The sequence below is a fragment of the Leptonychotes weddellii genome, chromosome 4 (genome assembly GCF_054177405.1).
Source record: "Leptonychotes weddellii isolate Sample4059 chromosome 4, ASM5417740v2, whole genome shotgun sequence".
NCBI lineage: Eukaryota > Metazoa > Chordata > Mammalia > Carnivora > Phocidae > Leptonychotes > Leptonychotes weddellii.
In genome coordinates this window covers 1972615-1997736 of record NC_138372.1, presented here as the reverse complement: position 1 = coordinate 1997736, position 25122 = coordinate 1972615, and the positions used below count along the sequence as shown (strand labels likewise).

The following is a 25122-nucleotide window of genomic DNA, read 5'->3' as shown; positions in this document are numbered from 1 at the left end:
GTTCTCACGTGCACACTCACACGCTCTACACATAAGCACACCTGTGTGCCCACACACACTGCCGAGAGCACGCGGGCTCCAGAGGCTGCCGCGCCCCCAGGCTCCTGTCCTCTGCCCGTGGAGCTCGGCGGCGCCTGCACTCTGTCCAGCTGTCCGTCCTGTCCCTCTGCCCGCTGCTGGGTCTCCCACAGGGTACCAGTGGTCCCCACTCTACCTGCCTCCCTGGCAGGAAAAATGGCTCCGCCCTTCACCTGCTCAATTAGCCGCCTGGTGCCTGCCTGGCCCCAGGGACCTGGCAAGTCTGGAAATGAGCCCAGGTCCCCACGACCCAGGCTGCAGGGGCCAAGCAAAAGCTGCAGTCCCTTCCTTGCCCTCTGCCAGGCCGCTGCCCCTCCGTGAGACCTCGAGGCCAGCTTGCTGCAAGTCCTGGACCTTGAGCCCAGACCTAATGAGCAGATTCCCAGGAAAGGATACTCTTGACCTGGGAGCAGGCGGGGCAGCCTCATAGCCCAAGCCCCGGGGGAAGGACGACCTCCAGGGTCCCCTAAGCTCCTGGCAGCCGGGGACAGGGCAGGGCAGGGCCGCCAGCCCAGAGCTGGGGAGCCTCAGAAGCCCCCGCATCTCAAGGCAAGTACCGAGTCCTGACTGAAAACCACCCACCCTCCCCTCCCAGCCCGTGGGCGCTCATCCCAAACCTCTGCAGGATGGGCAGGCATCTGCCCCTGCACCCGGGACCTGCCCCAAACCCTCTTGCCGTCTGCCTGCCTCAGCTTACTCTGGATTGTGGCCCCCAACCGGCAGCAGACACCTGACCGGGAGGCAGACGAGAGAATGCCCCTCCTCGCCCTCCATCCTGGCGAAAGCCCCAGCACGGCCCCCCAAGGAGGATGGAGATGGGTCCGCACCTACCGTGGTGAAGTGCTGCATGGGGTCACTGACGTAGAGCATGGTGGGTGCGCGGGGGCCTGCACACGCCGGGGAGTTGGCGTGCTGTGGGACGAGGCATGAGTCTGGGTGGCCGGGGGGCGAGGGCTGCAGGGCTGGCCGCGCGGCAGGGTGCAGCCAGGCGGAGAGACTCCGTGGCTAGCAGGGCGGGAGCCGAGGATGCTCCGGGACATGTGGGCTATTTGCTGGCATTTTCCTTCTCCCTCCGTTCTGTCAACCAACTGCATCTAACAACAAAACCGGCGGCCCGCCCCTTTATCCCTCATGCCTATTCATCACAGTCCAGGCAGGCCTCGGCTTGCCCACCGATGTGTCGGACCGCACCACAGGGGCACCCCGGGAGGGCAGCGCGCCGGGCCAGCGTCTGCTCCACAACCGGGCCACACCCTGCTCCCCCGGAGACACCGCCCAGGGGAGGCCCGGGGGGGCGCAGGCCTCCGCCCCTGAGCACCGGGGGGCCGGCCCGGGGCCCTTGAGACCTCCGTAGGTGAGGCCGGGGCCACCCCGAAGGGAAGACAGGGTGCTGCGGCCCCAGCGCCCTGGGCGGAGCACCACTCCCTCCTGCCGAGAGCATGGTGGTCCACCGGGGACGCCCCAGAGGGCTGAACGGAGAGGAGGAGCACCCCAGGAGTCTGCTCCTCCTGGTCCACCCGCAGGGAGCCTCCCTCCTGGAACGAGCCGCCGAGGCGTGGCCCAACGCAGGGACTGAGTGGGGGACGCAGAGCCCACGTGCTCCAGCCCTACCTGGGCTGACACTGGCCGCGTCCCCACGGGTGTCGCTCCCCTACAAACAGCGATGTGGCCCAGAAGGAGGACAGCTGGGCCCCGCCCACCACACTGTGCTGACCCCAAGGCCTCGGCAGCTCCAGGCCGGGGCCTGCATACTGGTGGCCCGCCCGGCAGGGAGCTCGCGGTGGTCACCACGACTCCCTTCCTGCAGTCTGAATGTCCATTCTAACGGAACCATCTGCGCCACAATGTTGCTTTGGGGTCGGGGCCAGGACCCTCGCGGGAACAGGCAGGGCATCGGTCACACACAGATAAGTCATGTGACCCTGGACGTGCCACCCTCAAGTTCCAAGCCCCCCAACAAGGGCTTACAGACCACGAGGTGCCAGAAGGACAGTCCATTCTCACCACCTCCCCGACCACCTCCAGGCTCCTGGGGGCCTGGGAGCAGCGGGGCTCAGGGCAGAGGGAGGCTCTACCCGAGGCCCACCGGGGCGTGCGCTGACCAGCCCAGTGCCCCAGAGAGGGAGAGCCGGGGCCGGGGGCCTGGGGACAGGGGCAGGGGCCCACCACTCATCATGAGCCGACGGAGGAAAACAGAGGTAGGGAAGGGGGTCTGCAGAGGGGCCCAGGTTGGGAGCTCTGGCTGGAGGCAGCAGCGGAGGGCCTTCTTCACCCAGAATGCTTGAAGATGGGAAGGCCTGGGGTGGGGAGCCCCGTCGCCCTCCCGGGGTCCTGTCCTCCAGTGAGGCTTTTGGAGGAGGCTGGAGGTAGATGGACAGGCGGACGGGATGGAGGGACACAGAGCCAGGGACACAGTAGGACAGGAGGAGGAGGGTTCTCAGACCCCGCTCCCACAGGGCGTTGGGTGAAGTTGGGCCCCTCCCCAGCCTCTCACAACGGTGTCCCCGCCGGTCAGGCCAGCTCCGTGCACAGCAGCTGGGGCAGCTCAGCTGTCTTCCTAATCATGCTGGGTTTGTAAAGGCCGAAAGGGGGGGAGCAAAGGAAAAAAGAATTTGAGGGGAGAGACCCCAGGAGTCTGGGAGTCTGGCCCAGGCTGGCACACAGGGGACCCGGTGTGGGGACTGACCCCCAAGGTGGCTCCAAGACTCCTACTCCAGGCCCGTGCCCTGCACCCCCCTCTCCTTGAGAGGTACTGTGAATGCGATGACAGCCCCTGGGATTAGGTTGCAAACCAGTCAACTCTGAGTTGATCAGCAGGGAGACTATATGGGTGGGCCAGGCCTGATCAGGTAAGCTCTTCAAAGAGGTCCGGGAGACATCCTCCGGCTGGCCTCGAGGAGCCCACGGCCAGGTTGTGGAGGCACGGCAGGGCAGACGGCAGGTAGCCTCTAGGAGCTGAGAACAGCGGCCCTCGCCAGCAGCCGGTAAGGAAGCCTCCATCTCAGCCGGACAGCGGCAAGGAACTGAATTTTGCCAACAAGCGGAGTCTGGAAGTGGCCCGGGCCAGATGACACTCAGCAGCCCGGGAGACCCTGAGTGGGGGCCCCGGGGGAAACAGGCCAGACTCCTGACCCACGGAGACCGTGAGGCCGCGAGTGCTGTTTGAAGCCACCAGCTGAGACCTTGAGCAGAGGAAGCCGGGGCTCTGGGGGGGCTCAGGCCACTGGGAGGGCCCGGGGGCACAGGCCGGTCCAGGAGACATTGGCTAGCCCAGAGGGAGGGCATCAGGTTGGAAAGAGGTCTTCTCTCGAGCCCTGGCGGGAGCACCGAACACACAGCGTCAAGGACAGAGAGGCCACGCCCCACCCACACTGTGGGGGCACCACAGAGGAGGCTCGGGGCGCCCGGGCTGACGACCAGCACTGTCCCCCACACTGCGAGCCGGGGCCAGGGTGCGGTCCCAGGCGGACCAAGAGCAGGTGTCCACGTGTGCCGGAGCCCCAGCGTCTTCCAGAGCAGCACCCACTTCCTATGCATTTATCCTAAGTCCTGGCTATCCCGGGGACAGGGACGGGGAGCTGGGGACTCTGTCCTGAGAACCAGCCCCCTCCTCCCTTGGCCCTCAGCTGCTTCCTCCAGGTGGCCTCCCAGGTGGCCTCCCTGGGCCATCGCACCTACCCCCCTGATTCTAACTCCCCGGAGATTCTGCCCTCCGTCGGGTCCCGCAGAGACGCAGAGACGCGGTGGGGTTTTCTTCCACCTCCCACGGGCACAGGATCCACCAGAAGCACGCTAGTGATGTTCCAGCTCAGGACCAACTCCTAACACCCACATGCAGGTGGCTCTGCTCACCCCACAGGGGACGTCACGGAGCTGGCTCCATGACCTGGCGCTGGCTGGGGCTCAGCTCTCTGCACCCCAGAGGAACTCCCACTGCGGCCCGTAGAAGGAAGTGAGCTTGGGGCTCACTATGGAGGGCAGGCGGGCTGGGGTCCTGGAGCTGAAGACTGTGGCGAGCTGAGCCCACTACATTACCTTGAGCTCCACCCCCACGCCTTCCTTGGGTCTGCAGAGCCTCCCTGAGGAGGGGGCGTCCTTTCCCTCCCCCTGCATACCTGTCCCCTTCTTCGGGCCAGCCCAGTTTTCTGAGAATCTACTCCCGGGGGTCCACACTGGGCTGTACCCTCCCTTCTCCTGCACCTGGGCAGAAGTGACCCCTCCCCAGGCCAGGAAGGTCTACCCTGGGTGACTGCTGGGGTCTCGAGCCCCCGGAGCATCTGCAGGTTCTAACCCCAAGCGTCTGCCCGGCTGTGCAACTCTCTGTGGGCACCTGCTGCCCCTGCCAGCCACAGCCCTACCCCCTGTGGCCCGCCCGCCCACAACAGCTGTCACCAGGGAAAGGCGCCAGGTGAGGCGGGAAGGGGCGCAGCAAGGGAGGGCACTCTGGATGGGCGGGGGGGGGGCAGGCGGCTCCACAGACTGTCGGAGAAGCTGGGAGGAGCGGGTGGAGGGAGGCCAGCCGGCCAGGCTCAGCGGAGCACCTGCCGTCTCTGCCTTTCCTGCATCATCAGAGCTGGGAGGGGGGACCCGCTAGGCTTCACTCCCCTTGCAGGAGGTGGGAAGCTACTTGACAAGCTGCTGGTGCTGGCAATGAGCCACGTGGGGTAGGCAGCCACGGCCACCACCCAGGGCAAGGGCTCTTCCTACAGGGACCCCAAGGTGGGCAGGTGGCCACAGAGGCCCTGGGGCGTTGGGTCCTTCCTGGGCACAGCTGCTCCCAGGCCCTCTGGTCCCTCTTCAACACAGAGCCTCACCCCTGCCTCCCCGCCCCACCTTCTCCTACGCAACGTCTAGCTTTGTCACACACTCCCCGTGGACCAACCACCACCCTCATCCTCGCCATCCTGATGATGCTCTTACCGGCTCCACATACAGACAAGTGAACTGAGGCCCGGCGCCTTAAGTAACCCCACATGCATCACCCGGCAAAGAGGCGTAGGGATGGGATGGGTCTCAGCGCCCCACACCCACGGCGGCCTCCCAGCTCAGAGGCCTCCCCCTGCGCCCCCTCAGCCGCATGGGGTGGTGGGACCCTGGCGGCAGTGACCTCAGGGAGCTCTCCGTCCCCCCAGGAATCTGCTCCGGGACCCCTCCAAGGCCTGCCCAGGGGCCAGATGGCCTACTGGGGCCCCATCCTCTTTACTGCCCGACTCGGCTACTCGGCCGGTCCAGCGTGGCAGGAAGGAGGTCTGAGGACGGTGACCAGTCCTTCCCGCAGGGCTGGGCAGAGCCCCGTGCTGGGCCCCCACACACGCTGACACTTCTGACTCACAAGCAAGGACCCAGAGTCGCGGGGGACTTGATCCCAGGACAGACCGGCCCCTCAGGTGGGCCGTCAGCCCCTCTGCCCTGGCCACGAAAGCGGTGGCTAGGGTCATTCCGTGGGCCTGCAGCGGCCTCTCTCCTGAGGGCAGTCTGACTGTGGGAACCTGCCCGCCCCATGGGAAGGAATCTGCCCGATCACCTGCAGGGCCAAAGAGCAGAGGAGACCCAAGGTCCAGACAGCGGGACGTGCCAGCCCAGAGGACTGGTGTCCCCCCACTCAAGGACTGTGCCTGCCGTGCCTTGTTGCTGGGCCCCCGCACGACTGGGGAGCCAGGTCCCCAGCGGCACAGAGGACGGCTGGCCCGCGGATTATGCGCCCGCCTTTACACCTGGCCGCGTGCTGAGTCACAGCCCCGGGAATACAGGACTGCACAACCGCTTTCTCGCCCCAAGGCCTGGCCTGGGAAGCCTCTCGTCCAAGGTCACCAGCCTGGAGTGGGGGTGGCCCCGCCTCTCCCTGAGCCGCTGGGTGGGGAGGGAGCTGTGCCCTCAGGCGCTCAGGCTGGAGGTCACGGGCGCCATTGCGTAGTGCGCCTGGGGGCTCCCCGCCCGCACCTGGCTCCGGGCCCCTGGGCACAGGCGGAGGCCCTTGGGCAGGACAGCCGGGCAGCGGGCTCGGCCCCAGAGGCTGAGCTACCTCCATCTGTGGGTCTGGGCTGCGTCGGGGCCTCACGAGGCTGAAGAGTGGGCAAGCCGTCTGCACGGTCATTGCGCTCAGACCGGTCACGGTGCCCACGACGGGGCCAAGCAGGGGTCCGCATGAGGCCGACCAGGTGGCTCCAGGGAACCCCCACCTTTGTGAATGGAGCTTTGCACACAGGTTGTTCCTGCGTGACTTTTACTGAAAGGCGGGTCCCCACCTGACAGATTCGGTCCTCTTGCTGTTTGCAGAGGCGGAGGGCCACACCCTTGCCTCCCTACGGCAGGTGAGAGGCCCGGCCCCCCATTCTCAGCACCCAGCATCCTCCCGGGTGGACATGGGGGAGCGTATCCCACCCTGTGGGAATCGAGAGCCGCCCCCTCTGACTACTGGAGTGCAGAACCCCTCCTGATGCTGGGGCCGCAGGGTGTCCAGGGCCCTCCGCCTTCAAGGGGTGAGCTGGGCAGCTGGGGGGCTCAGCTTCCCAAACTCAGGAGACAGACCTCTCAGGAGACCACACTTGGGGTCCTTCCTCCCTAGAGCTCCTGCCCCTCCACAGAGTGGACGGCGTGAGTCCCGACAGTCGGCTTCTGATCGAGAGGCGGCCACTTCACAGACACCCATCTCGAATAATCGCGTAGCCAGCTGCCAAGCTAGAGAGAGCCAGGCCACCCCAGCCATGCGGTTCTCCTCGTAGAAAGCCCCGAGTGACCTGGAAGGTGGACCACTCAAGTGACCCTGCTCTCCCTGCCCGGCCTTAAAGCCACTCGTAGGTTTTAAATTCACCAATAAAGAGTGAGCCCCCGAAACCCCAGGCCCTTCTCCCTTCCACCCCAATAAAGGCAGAACCCCCCCATCTGCACTCTCTCTCTCTCTCCCTGCCACCTGGCTGTGTGGCCCCGGGCCTGCCACGCGCCCTCCAGCCCTGAGAGTGATGAACCTTTCCTTTCAAAATCACTGACGTGCATCCTGCCGTCATTCGAAGCACAAGGGCCGGCCCAGTCTCGGCAAGGCTCCGTCGGGAGCTCACGCCCCGGACACCGCCAGCCGGCAGCGACGTTACTCACACGCTGTGGGGGACACTGATGTCCGGGAGGGAGACCCAGGAGGGGAGAGGTCAGGACCCTCAGCCCCTGGGAAGCAGCTGGTAGGACAGGGAACGTTCTGAAGGGACAGGACACAGCACCCCGGCCCGTCGAGACTCACCCTTCCCCAGCGTCTGCCTCAGCTTCCCCACCTGTATAATGGGAATCAACAGGTGCTCTCACTATGATGGCCTCCTGAGCAAGGCAGGAGGCTGGGGCCGGTCAGTCAGGTTCTCAGACCCAGTGTGAAAGGTTCCTCAGAGGTACGGACATCACGGGGCTCCCTGCCCACCGCACCCCCACCCCCGGGCGGCAATTGCCCAAGTCGCGTGTGGGCCAGCCCAGTGTCTTCGACAGACACAACCGAGGACACGGGGGGCCCTCCTGCCCCTGCCCCCAGCACGGTGTCCCCCGGCTCATTCACACACCTGGAGCCCACACGGCCCTGGCTGGCTGCCAAGGGCTCAGGGTTCCTCAGACGGGGTGAGGGGCTCCAACTGTTTTAGGGAAAGGGGGCCAGGCCCTCCTGGCCTCCAGAGTTCCCAGCACTGCCTCCTCCCTGCACCCTGGCTCTTGGCCTGGTGCTGGGCCGTGGGGAGGCCAGTGGCCAGCACAGCCACCATCCAGGGGGATGGGGCAGCCTGGGGCTCTAGCAGTGCCTGTCCCAAGGAGGCAGCCGGGAGGCATCCCAGGGGATGCTGGGGACGGCAGGCAGCACTAGGCCTCCCTGGGGCCAGCGGTCCTTACACCCCTTCTCGTGCTCCGCCTGCGGCAACCTCCTCCTGACACACAGGGCCTTGCAATGGGTGGTGCACCCAGCTCCCACAGCCCTGCCCTCTTGCCAAGAGGACCTGGGACACAGCAACAGGGTGTCAGGGCCTCAGTGGTCCCTGCACGCCCCCATCCAGTCCCTCCTCTGGAAACAGCAGCTCAGTCTTCCTTCGGGGCCCTCTTCCCACTCCACTCCATCCCATCCTGCCCCTGTCCCATGGAACCCAGGCTAATCAGAGGTACGAGGATGGCTCAGAGGTGGCCACCAAACCATGTTCAGACCAGTGAGAGGCAGGCCTGTTGGACAATCAGCAAAGAGGGGTCCTCCCTGCAGGGAGAGTGATGCTGGTGGAGCCTGGTACCCCTCCACAGAAACCAAAGGCTGCCTAAGCACAAAGCCACCGTGGAGAAAGCAGGGCAAGAGACAGAGAGGCAGCTATTGGATCACCTAGATCCAGACATACCTGAATCCATTCTTACACCTGGATCCAGCCATGCCTGAATCCATTCCTACACCTGGATCTAGCCATGCCTGAATCCATTCCTACACCTAGATCCAGCCATGCCTGAATCCATTCCTACACCCGGATCTAGCCATGCCTGAATCCATTCCTACCCCTAGATCTAGCCATGCCTGAATCCATTCCTACCCTTACACGAACGGTTTCCTGAGCTGACACATTTTCTACTTTGCCACTGAAATGTCCTGACAAACCTACAGAGGAAGCTGCTTCCTGGCTGTGCAGGCTCGCGGTCAGCATGGTCCGTGCTTACCGCCCCCACCCCGAGATCTCCGCACACAGCAGCCCCACTCACCATGACGGGGGTGGTCATGCCCTGCAGGTGGAAGACGTCCATGCCTGCCTCTGCGCCGCCCACCACCTCATTGTTTCCCTGGCTGGACTGGGGCAGGTCAAAGTAGGTGCTGTCTGGTTCCCTGGGAATACAGGAACAGAGCCATCAGCCCTGCCCAGGCCCAGGGCTCGGGGCTGGCCCTCAGCTCCCAGGGGGCCTGCCCTTCAGCCCCCCGGCTGTCTCCTCTGCCCCCTCCCTCCTCCTCTGGCCTCTCCAGGGCTAGGCCACCGGGGAGGCGTAGCCCCACCTGAGCTCTGTCCCCTGGACCTCTCCTGGCCCAGACTCCTCTGGACCCTGCATCCCCAGGAGAGAGCCCACACCAGCAGCCCCCGCCTCCCCCTCACCTAGCCTGAGTCCAGCCTGCCAGCCGGAGGAAATACTCACAGGGAGTTCCAGAGATGCTCGAACGTGGCCCCCTCGTCCACGGTGTTGGGCTGGGACATCTTCTCGGCACCCGGCCCGGAGGGCGGCTCGCTCTGCAAGGAGGGAAGAAGGACAGTGAGTGCTTTGGGAAGGCCGGCCTCCGCCCCGCTTCATCCTCCCCTGTCCCAGGCAGGACCCCACCTAGCGGAGGGGCAGGCCTGGCTCCAGACCCACGTCCTACCCTTGGACAAACGGTTTCAGGAGCTGACACATTTTCTACTTTGCCACTGAAATGTCCTGACAAACCTATGGAGGAAGCTGTTTCCTGGTTCTGCAGGCTCGCGGTGTCAGCATGGTCCACGCTTACCGTGCTGGGGGGTGCCGCGGGCAGCAGGGGTTTCTATTCACTCTGAACTGTGTCTCTAGGCTTGGCCTTCGGGGCTCAAGCCAGGTTTGGGGGCTCCCGATGCCCCAGGACGTGAGGACAGCTCAGATTCCGGGTCGCCCCCTCTTGGGAAGGGCATGTGCAGGGCAGGCCCTGAGGCCGGAGCCGAGCCCCGGGTCTGAGGTTGGCTGTGCCCCGTGGCTGTAGGATGTCAGCCAGCCGTCCACCTCTGAGACAGGGCCCTCCCCTGTGGCCTGGACACAAAAGCAGTTCGGACCCCAGGAGGCAACCCCAGGCCAAGGCTGTGAGGTTGTCACTGGAGTGGGATCACTGCACGGTGGTCCCTGTCACAGGAGATGCCCAGGGCCTGGGGTGCCCAGACAGGCTGGCCTCTGTCCCCAGGGTTTCCTCTCCCGAGAGCGTCCACACCCAGCTCCCACCCCGCAGTGGGCCTGCCATCCTGGAACCGGGCCAGGCACAGCCGGGGCCCCTGTCCTCCTGTGGTGGGGAGGGGCAGGGAAACCAGAGCCCGCCCTGCCCACCGCCCCACCCAGGCCAAGATGGTGTCTCCCCGGAGCCGGCCTCCGGGTCCTTGGCTTGGCCACGGTCCGCCTGGCAGAGCCCCAGCCGGCAGGCCCAGACCTGCCCGCAGCCGCCGCGGGAGGGAGGGCACACCCGCAATCTGTCACTTTGTCCCCAGGCAGGCGGGCGCTGGTGGAGGTCTGCGACACTCTCCCGGGGGCCGCCACGTGCCAGGCCACTGGTCTCCAGAGCAGTGGCGTGGTCCAGGAGGGCTGCCCCAGGGGCTGGCCCGAGCGCTAAGGCGGGCCGAGCAAGGACGGCCTGGGACTGGCAGTTTAGAGAGCACTGGCCCCAAACCAACTCTCCTGCAGGCTCAGAGGGGTTAAGTGACCTACTGAGGTCACACAGCACAGCCATATGCACGGGAATGAGAGTGGTTTCCTCAGCATTCAGAATTAACTGAGTCACCCCCCCCCCCCCGCACACACCCCTCAGCACATGATCTACCCACGGGGCTGTTTGTTTTTTATTTATTTGAGAGACAGCAAGCATGTGCACGTGCAGGCAGAATCTCAAGCAGACTCCGTGCTGAGCGGGGAGCCCGACGCGGAGCCCGATATCACGACCTGAGCTGAAACCAGGAGCCGGATGCGCCACAGACTGAGCCCCCCAGGTGCCCCAGCCCACAAGGGTTTTAACAAGGCTGGGCAGTGCTCACTTGCATGTCTCCTGTTCTGGGGAGGTCACTCCCGCCCTGGGCTGAGCTGTCCAAAGCCCAGTGGAGCGGAGTGCTGGGCGTGGAGCTGGCCACCCGGTAATTCGGAAGGGGGTGGACTTGGTAGAACAGCACCAGCTGCCGGGCTGTGGAGCCAGCCGCCAAGCTGAGGCTCGGCAGAAACCCGCCCCCAGCCGTTCCCTAAGGCTGGCTTTTCTGGGCGAGCAGGGATTACTGGTCGAGCGGCCCTGGGGTGTGCGGGGAGTGCGCCAACAGGAGGTCCTCTCGTCCAGGCCGTTTGGGCCCACCCTCTTCAATTTGCAGATGGACCGTCCAAGCCCAGAGATGGAAGACACTTGGCTAACGTCACACAGCAAACGGTCAGCAAGACCCTGCAAGTCTAATCGCAGCGGCCGAAAGAGGGCCCAGCCCACATGAGCCCCAACGGACGAATGGACAGACCAACGGGGTCCATCCACACAACGGGGTACCACTCGACCACGGGGAGGAACGAAGCATGGCGGCTCGCTGCTGCGTGCGTGAGCCTTGAGGACATCCTGCTGAGCGAGGGAAGCAGGCATCCCGGGACTGCGCAAACGTCGCGCCCACCACAGACAAGCCAGCAGGCAGCGAAGGCAGGTCTCCGGTACCAGGGCTGGGCCGAGGGGGCCGGGGAGTGACTGCGAAGGGGTACGGGGTTTCCTGTGGGAGCGGTGGAATGTCCTGGAGCCGGATGGAGGTCCTGCACAGATTGTGACTGTACGAAATGTCACTGCATGGTTCACCTTCAAAGGGTTAATTTTATATTACGTGAATTTCACTCGATAAAAAAAATTAATCAAAGACACAAGAGACTCAGTGCTGCAGAGCACGTGGTGGGTACTTACCCCACCAGCTGCAAAGAAAGGAAAACCCTCCATGTCCCAAAGCCCAGCGTCCGGGAGCCGGCACAGGGAAAGGGGAGACACTCAGCCTCCAGCCCCGGCACCTCCCTCCCAAGGGAACGGCTAGGGAGGTGACACTCCAGAGCACCCCCCCCACTCCAACCGCCAGGGGACACAGCCAGCATGTCTGCCCTCCCCCCTCGCCCTGCTTCACCCCGAGCTGCGCCCAGTCAGCCCGGCTCTGGCCGGGGGACCTCTCACCTGCTGTGACAGCAGGGCGGGGGGCAGGGCAGACGGAGCCGGCCCGGCCACACTGGACGGCAGCAGGAAACTGACACCCAAGTCCCTGGGGCCCTGGCAAGGGGCGGGGAGGAACTCCATGGGGTCATCAGACTCTGTGCTCAGCAGATCCTGCTGCTTTTCCACCAAACTATCCCCAAACCCAGGACCTCATGTCCACTGCTTCCCCAACACTCCTGCCCTAGGCCAGGCCCTCCCTGGGTCCACCCTGGCCCCTGCAGTGCCCATACCTGTCCCCTCCCTGTTTAACCACCCGCCCCAGTGGGCTGTCCCTTGCGCTTCGGATGAAGCCCCAAGTGCCTCGCTGTGGCCCGCAGGCCCTGACCGCAGAGCCCACCCCCACCCCCCTCATCCCCCTCAGGCCCCTGCCCAGCACCTGGGGCTCAGCTCAGAGGCCACCGTCTCGGAGAGACCATCCCGGTGCCGGGTCAAACCGGCTGCCACCACCCAGCGTTAGCTTGCTTCCTTCTCTGTCCCGAAGCGGCTCTAAGCTGAAAGACAGAGAGAGACAGACAGACACAGAAGCCTGTCCAGGCTTCCGCACTCAGCCACCAGCGCAGGCCCCTGCAGCTGCCACACAGGCCTGGAGGGGACTTCACCCACTGCCCCGAGACCTCGGCAGTGGGCCCCCAGCTTCAGGGACACTGATCAGAATGCATATTCTCAGGGCGCCGGGGCGGTGCAGTCGGTTGGCTCTTGGTTTTGGCTCAGGTTGTGATCTCAGGGTCACGGGATCGAGCCTGCTTGGGATTCTCTCTCCCTCTCCTTCTGCCCCTCCCGCTTGTGCTCTCTCTCTCTCAAATAAATAAATAAATCTTAAAAGGAAAAAAAGAACGCATATTCCAGGGCCCCACGCCAAGGGGCTCCCATGGCGGGAGCTCAGGAATCTGCATCTCTAACTGGCACCAGGGGATTCACCAGCACTCTGGGACAGACCCTCAGGGAGAAGGATCACGCAGGCCCAGCTCCCCCACTCCGTGGGGGCCCTTCCTTGTCCACCCTGAGGGTGGTCAGCAGCCTCCACTGGTGACTTCTGCTCAGGTTCTTCATTTTAGCAAAATGCGGGTCCAGACACCTGCCCTGTCCTTACAGGACGCCGTGGGGCCCGAGCCAGGAAGCCACCGACTCCATGATCTCCAGTGTCCCTGGGAAGCTCCCCAGAGCTGGCTGCAGTGAACCCAGGCCCCCATGACCACGAGTCAAGGGAGCTGTACACCCTGTCCCCGTAGGCCCCGGGAGCTCCTGCCGGGGCATAAGAAAGAGGAAATGCTGATGTCGGGTCGAGGATAGGGGCCCCTCACTGGGCACTGCCCCTGGACCCCGTGGGCCCCCCTCCTCTGTCCTCAGGGCAGGGGCAGGATCTACCCTGGACCCACTGCGGCATTTTGGCGGAGGACGGCAGAGGTGAGACACAGAATAGCTCCTCATAAGGAACACCAATGGCCCCAGTGACCTGCATTTTAAGTTTGGAAACACACTCACAAAGGAAACTTGGCTGCCGGACCTAATGGCAATTGCTTTTGCAAACGTGGGAGATCATCTTAAAGATTACATATTAGTGCGGGAAAGACGGACTCCCGAGGAAACATTCTTTTTTATTATTTTTTTTTCTTTTTTTTTTTTTTTAAAGATTTCATTTATTTACTTGAGAGAGAGAATGAGATAGAGAGAGCATGAGAGGGGGGAGGGTCAGAGGGAGAAGCAGACTCCCTGCCGAGCAGGGAGCCTGACGCGGGACTCGATCCGGGACTCCAGGATCATGACCTGAGCCGAAGGCAGTCGCTTAACCAACTGAGTCATCCAGGCACCCCCGAGGAAACATTCTTTAGGTCGTAACCGAGGTGCAAGGTGCAGATGCGCCCTTGGCTGCCTGGGCCCTTCCATGAAGGGTGAGTTGCTCTGGAGGGAAAGTGTGCTCAACCTCGCGAGGAGCAGGGAGCCCTGCAGCGTAAGGTTGTGGGTGCAGGAAGTGTGGGGAGAGACACCGCTGGGCACGCACGGGCCTGCCCAGAACCACCAAGCCAGAGGCACCCACCAGAAAGAGTGCCACGTGTGTCCCTGTTCTCGGGGTGCTGGGCCATGCTGTGGGCACCGCTGACCCTGCAGCACCTCAGGGAATTTCCAGCAAATATCTGTGACTCAGGGGGCATCACGGGGCTGCCAGCGAGGCTCCAGGACCCCCAGAGCTCAGGTGGGCTGCAGGCACCGTGCAGCCCAGAGCCGGAGTGAAGGCGCAGACCCACCCCCCTCACCACAACCCCTTCGACTTCGACTCAGGGGTTTTCTGAGTCCTCAACCCAAAGGTCTCTGATGGAGCCACTTGGCAACATCCGCCAACATGTTCGGTTGTTACCACTGGTGGGGGAGGGGATGCTTCTCAGCACCCTACAATTCACAGCAGTCCCCCCACAGCAGAGAATGTTCTAGATCAGGGGTCAGTGCCGCAGGGGAGACGCGGGGCCACACCACTGCTCCTAGCTGCTGCTGGCCAAGCCCTGGACGGGGCCTCCGGGTGCTCACACCGCCTGTCATGCCCAGTCCCCACGTGTCCCCTCCCTGCCCCCTGTCCTGTCCCGTGTCCCCTCCCTGCCCCGTCCTGTCCCCCACGTGTCCCCTCCCTGCCCCCGTCCTGTCCCCGTGTCCCCTCCCTACTCCCTACCCTGTCCTTACATGTCCCTTGCCCCCCCATCCTGTCCCCACGTGTTCCCTCCCTGCTGCCTACCCTGTCCCCTCTGTCCCTACCTTTCTCCACATGTCCCCCCACCCTGCCCCCCGCCCCATCTGTGTCCCCCTAGGCCAGGCCAGGACCCAGCCTCCTCCAGGAAGCCACTGTCCTCCCTGACCCCTAATCAGGAACCCCTTCCTCTGCCTCCCAGGTCATGGAGCGCGGATTCCTCTGTGTGCCTCACAGGAGAGCCTTGTTGGTTGGGCAGGATTGTGTTCCTGTCCCCTCCACCGGCCCCGGGCTCCAAAACCACCTCCGATAAGCTGGGGCTCCTGTGACCCCCCCCGACAAAGAGAATCACCTTGTGCATGGGGATGGCAGTCCCCACCCCTTGCCCGAGCCTCTGTCACCCCCTCCCACTGCTTGTAGAGTCCTGAGAGCAGGGAGGGCCAATGCGGGGCTCACAGCCCGCACCCAGGCCTTCGGGAATCCAGCGTCCAGGGAGGGAGGCAACGCCCTTCAGTTCAGTGGAAAAGTGACCCAAAGAGCTCCATCCTGACCCTCACCCCCAAACACTCCATCTCCACTGTTCTTCTGACACCACGGGTATGACAGGGCTCCTTCCCACCGTTATGTCCCCTTTTTGCTCAGTAAACTCAGACCACTGCAGGAAGGGACCCCAGGGCCTTCCCGGGCCCCTTCCAATCAGCCCTGTGGCCTCGAGGGGACTGAGAATGCTCTGGTGCCCAGAAGTTCCCCTACCTGGGTGGAGGGGTCAGGCGGCCAGCAGGCGAGGACACAGGGGGCAGGCAAACCCTCTGGAAAGAGCGCTCTTCCCCAGCCGAGTTCCAGCAGGATGCTCGGGGCCCAGCCTCCCGGGCCCTCGGTGCTGAGGGGCCTCTGCTGTCCCTACCACCCCCAGAACAGGGGCTGCCCTCACCTTGTGGGGTGCGGCCGGGACGGCCCCAAGTGCCTCCCTCCTCAGGGACCCAGGGCAGTGGCCATCTGTGCCCGCCCCTCCGGCCTGTGGCCCAGGCCACGTGGCCACGGGAGTGCTAGGCAGCCCTGGCCACGTGGGGTGGGGTGGGGTGGGGTGGGTCAGGCCAGGGCTGGCCGGATCTGCGCCCGGGACCTCCTGCGGAAGGACGGGGTCCTGCAGGGCCTGGTGAGGAGGACGTGGCCGGGGGCCTCCGGTCGCCCTGAGACGGCTTGCGGTTGGCCCTCTGCCCATGCCGGGGGAGACCGGGCGCTGGCCATGAGAGACAAATTTAGCCTCCCCACCCCAGGACAGGGCACACTTGTGAAATATGAAAACAGCAGGAGGCGCCCAATCAAGCTGCCCTCCCACCCTCCCTCCTGGGCCAGGGCCCACTCGAAGGAGGCAGGGCGGGGGGCAGATTCCAGAGCCCCCTTGGCCCTGCTGCTTCTCACCTGCCGGTCTCTTACCCCAGCCGCCAGGCTCCGTCACAGCAAATGGCCTCCTTCTGCAACCAGGCCAGGGTCGTGGGGCCTTCCCCTGGCACCTGGGGCCAGTGCGGAGGGCTGTGAGGGCTCCAGCACTTTGGGTATGAGTCTAGGGCTTGGCTTAGCACCCACGTGAGGCAGGGCAATGGCGTCAGCCCCCTGAGCACGTGGGCTTCGCACACTTGCGGACTTGCGGAAGGAAACCACGGTAAAGCAAGCCGCCCAGGGCCGTAGGGCTCCGGGTTCGGGCCTTGGCTGGGGGGAGCGTTCGGCTGAGCAGTTTTGGGGACCCACCAGTGAATACCCCAACACCCGGCAGGAAAGGGCTGTCACAGAGCAGCTCCTGGTAGGGGAAGTAAACCAAGAAACACCCAAGCATCGCTAACCACTACAGCATCCCCAAGGGGGTAGTGAGACCAGCAAATCTGCAGCTCATTTTAAGGTCAACGTGGAAACATGCACAGGGAGGTGAGGTCATCGGCCCAAAGGCACACAGCTAGTTGGGGCCGAAGGTCAAAACCAGCAGTCTGCCTCCAGCAACCCTGCTCTTGACCCTGCCCTCTACCTGGCCTGACCCTCCCCAGCCTGCACACCGTGCGTCGTGCCTGGGAAGCCCCTTGCCCACCCCTTTCTTCACCCAGCATCTCAAAGTCCGACCCGCCCTGAGGCCCACCTGCCCTCTGGGGATCTAGCAGCGTCTTTCCTCCAGTCCCCCACCCAACACGTGCAGGTCATGCCCGGCCACACAGCTCCTGTCCCGTGGTTTCCCACTCGGCGGCTCGGCACTGCCCCACACCCCCTGCTCCCTCTCCCTCTCCGTCCACGTCCACACAGCCCCCCTCCGCTGCTCTACAGCCCCTGGACAGGTGTATTGCCCATTCGGAGGCTCTGTTTCCTGCCATGTGCTCAGCAGGGCACTGACCCGGACACATCCTAGGAGCTTGAGAAACAGCAGTGATTACCAGCTGACCAACAGTTACTTAGAATCAGGTGTCAGTGGGGGAAGAAGAAGCCAAGCCCTGATCAGGAGGCAGCGGAGCACAGAGGCGGGGCCAGGTCGCTGCCCTGTCCCTGGTTCGTTAGCAGACGCCCCTCTGCCCTGGTCTGTCCAGGAACGAGGCGCCTGCAGAACGAGGCAGACCCCCGTCCCGGTCTGAAGACAGACCTTCAGAATGCCCGTAGCAGCTTCCTCTACTAGAGGTCCCCTCCCCGAGGGCTCTTGGCTGCTGATTCCCCAGGCCCGAGGCTACCCAGAACACTGAGGGGGCAGCCGGTGCCCGTCTGCACAGGGCAAATAGCTGCCTTCTCTGGAAGCGCCTCTACCTTGGGGACTGCTGGGACGGGGTCGCCATGGGGCCTGGGGCCAATGACCAGACCGCGTCCTCTCGCCCGCTGGGCTGCCAGGCACCGCTGTCCTTCCTACCCGTCTCCTCCCACCCTCCCCTCCCTGGCCCTGTTTCTGCCCCCGGGCACAGGCCAGTGTGTCCTCATCGGAGGTGCTGCTCTGTGCTCCAGAGTCTTCTCTTTCCCAGGCAAGCATGTGAGCTCCTTCAACCATGCTCTGGATGATGGTTCCCAAACCACCATCCCACCCAGCACCCTTCTCTGGACACCTGCACATTCCTCGGAGGAGACCCCCCAGATGTGTCCCCACCCGTGCAGACCCTGTGCCTCCCGCACCCTGGGTGCCTGCTCTGGGCCCAGAAACACGCTGCCTGAAGTCTCCCCCACCACCCTGCCCGCTCCCAGTTGGGACACCAGCTCATTTGCAGATGCTCTGTCTGACTCCCGCATTCTGTTCCTTCCCAGCTCTCAAGTCGGCCGCACATCTGACTTCACCCAAGGTGCCATGATGCTGGTCCGTCCACCCGTCCCTCCCTCCAGAAACATCCATCAGCGTTCCACAGAGCTGCTGCTGCCCCACTCCCTGTCCCACTCCCTGTCCCCTAGCCTTGGGGGTGTCTTTCTGATAATGGCACCCAGAATCTCCCGCACACTCCCTCTGCCCCAGCCCCAGCCTGGAGACCTCTGTATTTATTGACCTCCATCTTCCATGTAACGTGGTAGGAAGGGAAGAGCTCTGCACCCCTACTCTGCAGATGTTCTTACAGCAGCCCAGGGAGGGTGGGTCACCTGCCCTGGGCCAAACAGCTTGGAAGTGCCAAGGCGGGGCTGGAGCCCACTCTGGCTCCCACCAGGCAGCCCTGCCCTCCAGGAGCTGCTACTCCTGGGGGACACACAAGCAAACCAGCTTTCACCGCCCGGTGTAAAGGGCGCCCAGAACGGGTGTGGACCATGGCCAAGGCCAGCATGAGGGCACGTGAAGGCCCACATCAGCATGGCCATCTGCAGGTCTCCCCAGCTGACATTGAGCTTGGGGGGCCATGGGAGGATGGGCACCATGGGGTGGGGCTCGGCCAAGGACAGGCCCTGGCAGCCTTTAGGTCGGGGGAGGAGGGAAGGCGGGCTAGAGAAGGGACAGGCCCCTCTGGAGGCCACACGAAGGGCCCTGAGCCCGTGGACTTCGGGGAGCAAGCTTCAGGGCTCAGCTCACGTGGGGCACAGTGGGATGTTTGTGGGGAAGGTCACCCCGGCAGGCATACATGGGCCCAGGGAGCCCAGAGGCGGGTGGTCAGTGAGGCGGGCCTTGGCGGGCCCAGGTAAGCTGGGGGAACATGGAACAAGTGGACAGGGCTGGGATACGGAGGGGCAGGGAGGGACGAGGACGCGGGTCCTGCCCCAGGAACCCCTTCCAAGCTGATTCCCGCTTCTTAATGCACTCTTCAGTAAACCTCCACCTAGCTAGAGATCCGAGTGCCTCCAGCCCGCTACCAGCTTCGTGCCCGTGTGGGGGTTCTCTCTCTTCCGGCCCGTGGGGCAGTGATGGTCACACGCCTCACACACGATTGAGCTATGCACGAGCATCTGGCAGGACCCCTGGCCTGGCTCAGGGGTGCAAAGCGTGGTTACCCGTCTGGCTGTGGGGCCGTTTGCGTGTCTGCAGTGAGTTATCTCTGGGTGACTCCTGCATGAGCGCTCCCAGAAGGCCGCTTCCCTTCACGCAGGGAGGGGACGGGACCGCTGCTCAGCCGCCCCACGCCCTTTCACCCACGGTGCACGCTCTCTGCCTTCCTCACCTCGAACCCCCATAGCCGTCCCTCTGCAGGTACGGCAGGACCCTGACGACCCCCTACCTCAGGAGTCCGGCTGTGTAAGCAGGACAGCGGTGGCAGGTGCGCCGACATAGGGAGCTAGCCCTGCTGTCTGGGTCTCCACAGAGGCAGCCAGGCGAAGCAGAGGGGTGGGTCTGGACAGGCTCTAGGGCCCCGTGCAGGTGAGCGAGCCTGGAGGAACGGGGCTGAGTTGGCCCCAAGAAGCTAGAGAGTGGTGTCCTCCTCGAGCAGGCGGCGGCGCCTCCCCGGCAGGAAGTGGAGAGTTCCCAGCACGCCCACAGGGTGCAGGCGGAGGCATGAGAAGGACTTCTGCCCCCACCCGCCTGGCGCCCTCGCCTGGGCCCCTTGAGTCACCCATGGCCCCCTGGGAGCAGGTGGCTCTGCAAAGTACCACCCCGCTGTGGCTGGTGCTCCTCACCCCGTCAGGGGAACCCTGGGCATGGCCTCCCTGTTCTGGCCTGGCCGCCAGCCTGCCTGCCTGCCACGCGTGCTCCGGGGCCCCCCACTCCCTGCCCCCTGGGGTGGCCCTGAGCTGCTGTGTGGCAGGGAGGCGGTGACGGGACCCCAAGCGCAGGCCTGAGAGAGCTGGGCCGGGCTGAGCCCAAGCCTACCTTGGCGGGAGCCCGGGCCCCGAGGGTCGAGGTCGGTGTGGAGGGGAGGCAGCTGGGAGGCCCACAGCCCGTGGCTGGGCAGGCAGCAGCGGTGGCAGCGTCCTGGTCGCCTAGGCGATGACACTGGAACCAAGGAAGCAGGGAGGCCAGCCTGGAGCCCGGGGCGGCCGGGGCGGAGCGTGGCTGGGAGCCCTGAGGCGGGCAGGCGATGCCATGCCCTCCACACAGTGACCTGGTGACAGGCCCCTGGCCGCCGGGCGGGGGGGAGCGGCCCGGGAGCCGGCTGCGTCAGCCCGCGTGCGCACGCCTCTCTTCTGCTCCTCGCTGTAGAAGCGTCCACACACACGCAGAGGCAGAGAGAACAGTGCACCAAGCCCGTGACTCTCCCCCGGCCTCAACCTCGGGCGGCCCTCCGGCTAAAGCCGTTCCTACAGGTTGTACCATGGCGCCTGTGATATGTCAGGTGGTCAGGTGGTGATTCGAACCACCAGGGACCCCTTTTCTTCAATATTAGGTCCGACCAGGAAATTGTTGATATTCAACTGTTTTTCTCCTGCCCACGTGCACATGCACATACACGGTGAATTCAGATAATTCAACGTGATAAGTGGCCTTGACACCACATTCTGGATTTCCCAAGCACATGCTTTTAACTGCTGGTCAGAAGGACTTTGAGGAGGCCCAGATTTGGGAGACTAATCTCCGTCTCCCCTCACCCCCCGTGGGCAGCAGCATAGAAAGCTGAGGCCCCCTGAATGGACGGGACGAGGGGACCGTGCAGATGGGATGAAGGGCCATGTCTGGAGGCAGAAGCACCCTCCATTGCCCGGGAGGGCCTCGTACAACCACGGGGTCCCGATTACAGGGAGGCAAGCAGGCACTGCCCTGCTGGCTTAGCAGAGGGAGGAAGGGGCCACGAGTCACGAGCCTCTAGACGCCGGAACGGCCAAGAGATGCTTCTCCCGAGAAGGAACACAGCCGTGCTCCAGGTCAGGAGACGGCTTTCAGACTTGGGACTCCCAGACGTACAGGGAAGTGCGTCTACGCTGCTTTAAGCCACCACATCAGGGCTAATATTATGGCAGCAGCCGAAACTAATACAGGCCACGTAACGCAAGTTTGGGGACCGTCATTTGCGGTGGCTTCCCCCATTCCTGGAGTCCGTGGAGCAGGGCCCTGCTGCCTTGTGAAGCGTGAGGAGGAACCATGGGGGAGCCGGGCACTCGGCCCCGATGGCGCCCCCCGCCACCCCCCTATCTGATGGCAGCTGAAGAGGCCACCCTCGCGGGAGCCGATCCCCCGCCCATCAGAGACGCTGTGTGCATGCACGCACACGCTTTGGAGGGCCATGCCAGGGACACGTGGTCCTCTCAGCTGACTCCCAGGGAGGGCAAGGGGAGGTCGGCATCTGCACGAGTCACCAGGGCAAGGGGCTTCCTCCCTGGCTGCTCCTGGGGGAAGGGTCAGGCCGCCGCCGTGGGCTCCCCAGCTCCTGCTGAACACAGACCCAGTGCCGCCCACCAGCCCACGTCTGCGGGCAGCCGTGTGTGCACACGTGCAACGAGGCTGCCTGAGCCACGTGCAGGCGTGAGGCGTTAGGACCACACGGGGACAGCGGGCGGTGGTGGGAGGGAGGGGTTCCCTGGTCCTGGGAAAGGAGGCAAAGAATCCAGTGGGATGCCAGGCACTGCCTTGCCCTCACCCGGGGCGCTGCCAGGATGCCCTGGGCTGGCCGTGGACCGCAGCAGGTTGGCCCCATGACCTGCCCCGAGCAGACACCGAGCGTCACACTGGCCTGGAGACTGTGATGCCGACCACACCCGGGGTCGGTGTTTCCTCACTCCTGCCCATGAAGGGCTCCTTGTCCTGCTCCTTGAGACACAGCACACGCCTCTCTGAGATCAGGGATCGCCTGGCTTCAGCCAAGGGCGAGGGGAGATGGGGGAATGGCAGCTGAGGGGCCCGTCTCCACTCATCCCCCTCCAGGCCCTTCATCGCCCAGCTGCCCTTCCTGCTCCTCCAAGTTTATCAGCAGTCCCCCTCCCCGGTACAGGGATGGGCTCCCAACAGCGTGTTGGGAAGTCACCCAGTCAGCCGACCGTGGATGCTTGCCTCCAGCCTACCACACTGCTTACTCTGCCTTCTACACAGAGTAGTCACTGGCTATCAGGCCAACCCCACAAGAAACCCACCTCCCTCTTACGGATCGGAAGGCGGAGGCTCAGAGGTTAGGTGACTTCTCCAACATGGGTGAGGGGGGAGCGCTGTGGGGACTAAAAACCATTAAAGAGGCCAGGTGCCGCCCCCTGCACACATTTCCTGAGTCTCAAGTGTTTCCTCTTTTCTTTTTGTTTTCCGGTAAGTTCCACACCCAGCGTGGGGCTTGATCTCATGAGTCCGCAATCAAGACTGAGACGCTCCACCGACGGAGCCGGCCAGGCGGCCCAGGCTGTGCCTGTCTCTGTTCTCACAGCCCAATACAGCCCTGGGGCTGGTGTCTCCTGAGCACCAGGTTGACTAAATCTTTACCACGTTTGGCTCGCCTGCTGGCAGGTTTCCAAAGACCGAGCAAGGGACCGGGCTTGGAGGAGGAGAGAGGACAGGCCCTCTTGCTTCCCAGCTGTCCCCCTGACCCCCACCCCACCGTCAAGACCCGTCCCCACCCCATGAACAAAGGCTGCTCCCAGGCCCTAGGTGGTGGGGGTCGGGGGTGCTTAAGGTCTGGTGAGCCCTGGACGTGGCCCCCACTTGCTTGCTCAGATCGTCTGCACCGGGGAAGGGCAGGTGCCCCGTAGCAAAGGATCATGCACGAGTGGACAAATTAAGTCTTAAGTGAAATACAGCCTAGCTCAGTTCTGCATCCTTTTTGTGAATTTTGAAATCCAGAGAGCTCGGAAAACTCGAAGGTTTTCCTTACGTCTAGGGCAGACTCCTCCAGGCAGACCCAAAGCTCCCCGTGACCCCTGCTGCCCATTTAGGGTAAACATCCCTTTATGTTGTCGTAGGAACGGGGAGAGCTCAGCTGTGTGGTGTTTCCAACAGACCCACTGGTGGTGTCATAAAATGTAAGATTCAGGTACTGTGTTACTTTTCTAAAATACATTTTTTTGAAGTCTGAATTCTGAAATGCCAGGGGCCCAGGGATATGGGATAAGGGATGGTGAGCCTATGCTTAGTTTTACAAAGCCTATGGCGCCCCCAGATCAGGCCAGGAGACACCCAGGATGAGGGGCCGTGGGCAGCGCTCCGGGACCACATTGGTTCCCCCTCAGCTCCCCAACAGTGTCTCTGGGGAGGACTGTTCTTCCTCTGATCTTACAAAAGCCAAGCTTAGAAAGGGTCACACATGGGGCTCCTGGGTGGCTCAGTCATTAAGCATCTGCCTTCGGCTCAGGTCATGACCCTGGGGTCCTGGGATCGAGCCCCGCATCGGGCTCCCTGCTCCGCGGGAAGCCTGTTTCTCCCTCTGCCACTCCCCCTGCTTGTGTTCCCTCTCTCGCTGTCTCTCTCTGTCAAATAAATAAATAAAATCTTTTTTAAAAAAAGGGTCACAGGAGTAAGATCTGGGGTGGATTTGAGCCCGTTTCTGGCTGATTCCTAAGCCAGCCACCCTCACCACGACTTTTGTCACCTTTTACCATCATGAAGTTTTGCGATGAAATGCCATTGGATAGTACAAAATTTGGCAAGTCAAAAAGGGCACAGCAGGGGTCCACACCCCCACCTCCTGCACCTGGCTGGGCCATCATCATCATCGTCATCGCTTCCACTGAAAAGGGGACAGAAACCCATCAGAGGGGTTTTCTGCAATAACGTAAAGAAGGCGGCAGTCCGGGAACTCCGCGGGTTCTGCTGCTCAGAATGACTCTGGGGACAGCCAGTCCCAAAACTCTAAAAGAGCAGCCTGCCAGGATTCCCAGCCATTTACCGGGGTGACCCCCTCACACTGCACCTTTCTTATAAAACGTGTTCCCACAAATTACTTACCTGCACGTTTTCCTGTCAAGAGGAGACTCTATTATTCTCATACTTTCAAACATCAAACCGACCAGACGGAGATTAGACAGTGTTCTTGGACTTACATTGACCTCAATCTTACAATCATCCTTTCGGCTATTTTTATCAGAATCCATTATTTTCACACTAATCTAATTAGCGTCCTGTTTACCAATGCCTCATTTTTACATTTGCAGCTTTGTCTGAAAGCTCAGGGACACGGCTCCCGGCTCCATTCCTCCTCCCTCATTACTGCCAAATAATTAGTCAAGGAGCATCCCTGATCAAAAATTAAGAAGCCAGGAGCAAGTTGAGGCATGCCTTCCTCCGAAAGAAAAAAAAAATGACAGGAGATGACTAATTGGGGCTTTTGTGGGTGGTCAGGGCCAGGAGGGGAGCAGAGAGCACTAAGCGAAAGGGAGCTTGCGGTTCAGTGTCACAGATCACAGCTGTTAAAGCGCGGAGCTCCCTCCCATTTACATCCCAATGACTAGCGGCCCCCATGCTGTGATTTGCCATGCGCATACTGCAGGTGCTCTCGGAGCACAAACTGCCCGGCCGGCAGCCTGGCGGGTAAGTCTGTTTATTTAACCTGCTGCCCCCTTTTCTAAACAGGGAATGCACCTTTCTCTCTTGTGGCCCCAAAGCAAGCTAGTGAGGGCTGCCATTTCCTCTGCAGGAGGGACGCCAGTCTCCGTGGCCAGTCCACACTCTTCTTCTTCTTCTTCTTTTTTTAAAGATTTTATTTATTTATTTGACAGACAGCGAGAGAGGGAACATAAGCAGGGGGAGTGGGAGAGGGAGAAGCAGGCTTCCGGCTGAGCAGGGAGCCCGATGCGGGGCTCAATTCCAGGACCCTGGGATCATGACCTGAGCTGAAGGCAGATGCTTAATGACTGAGCCACCCAGGCGCCCCCAGCCCACACTCTTCAAGCTGCTCTACCCCACATCACTTCACAGGAGGGCAGGACCCACATCAGGACCTACACTGCCCTCCCTGTCCCCCCACAGCCCGCCTGGAGCGTGCACTGCCCAGGTCAGCCCTGAGCCTGCAAAAGAGAAACCCCTGGGTCTTGCTCATGTTGTGCAGAACAATGGAGAAAACATGGCCCAGAGAACTCACCTCTAAAATCCCAGGAAATGGGGCAGGCGGGCTGAGGGGGCATCCTCCCTGCCCACTTTAAAGGACCCAGTGCAACCCTCTTTCTCCCAAGGAGAAGCGACCTGCCC

The 25122-nt window shown here is 63.0% G+C and overlaps 1 protein-coding gene across 1 annotated transcript; it reads right to left on the bottom strand.

The window, feature by feature from the left end:
• Window positions 1-5952: 5952 nt before the first annotated feature.
• Window positions 5953-19976, bottom strand: LOC145721028 (tumor protein p73-like). The gene is made up of 4 exons (XM_081816814.1): window positions 19307-19976; window positions 9199-9290; window positions 8776-8896; window positions 5953-6051 (listed from the first exon to the last, which is right to left on the bottom strand). Exons 1-4 carry the CDS (start codon window positions 19355-19357, stop codon window positions 5953-5955), a joined length of 363 nt encoding a protein of 120 aa, XP_081672940.1. The 5' UTR covers window positions 19358-19976.
• Window positions 19977-25122: the final 5146 nt, after the last annotated feature.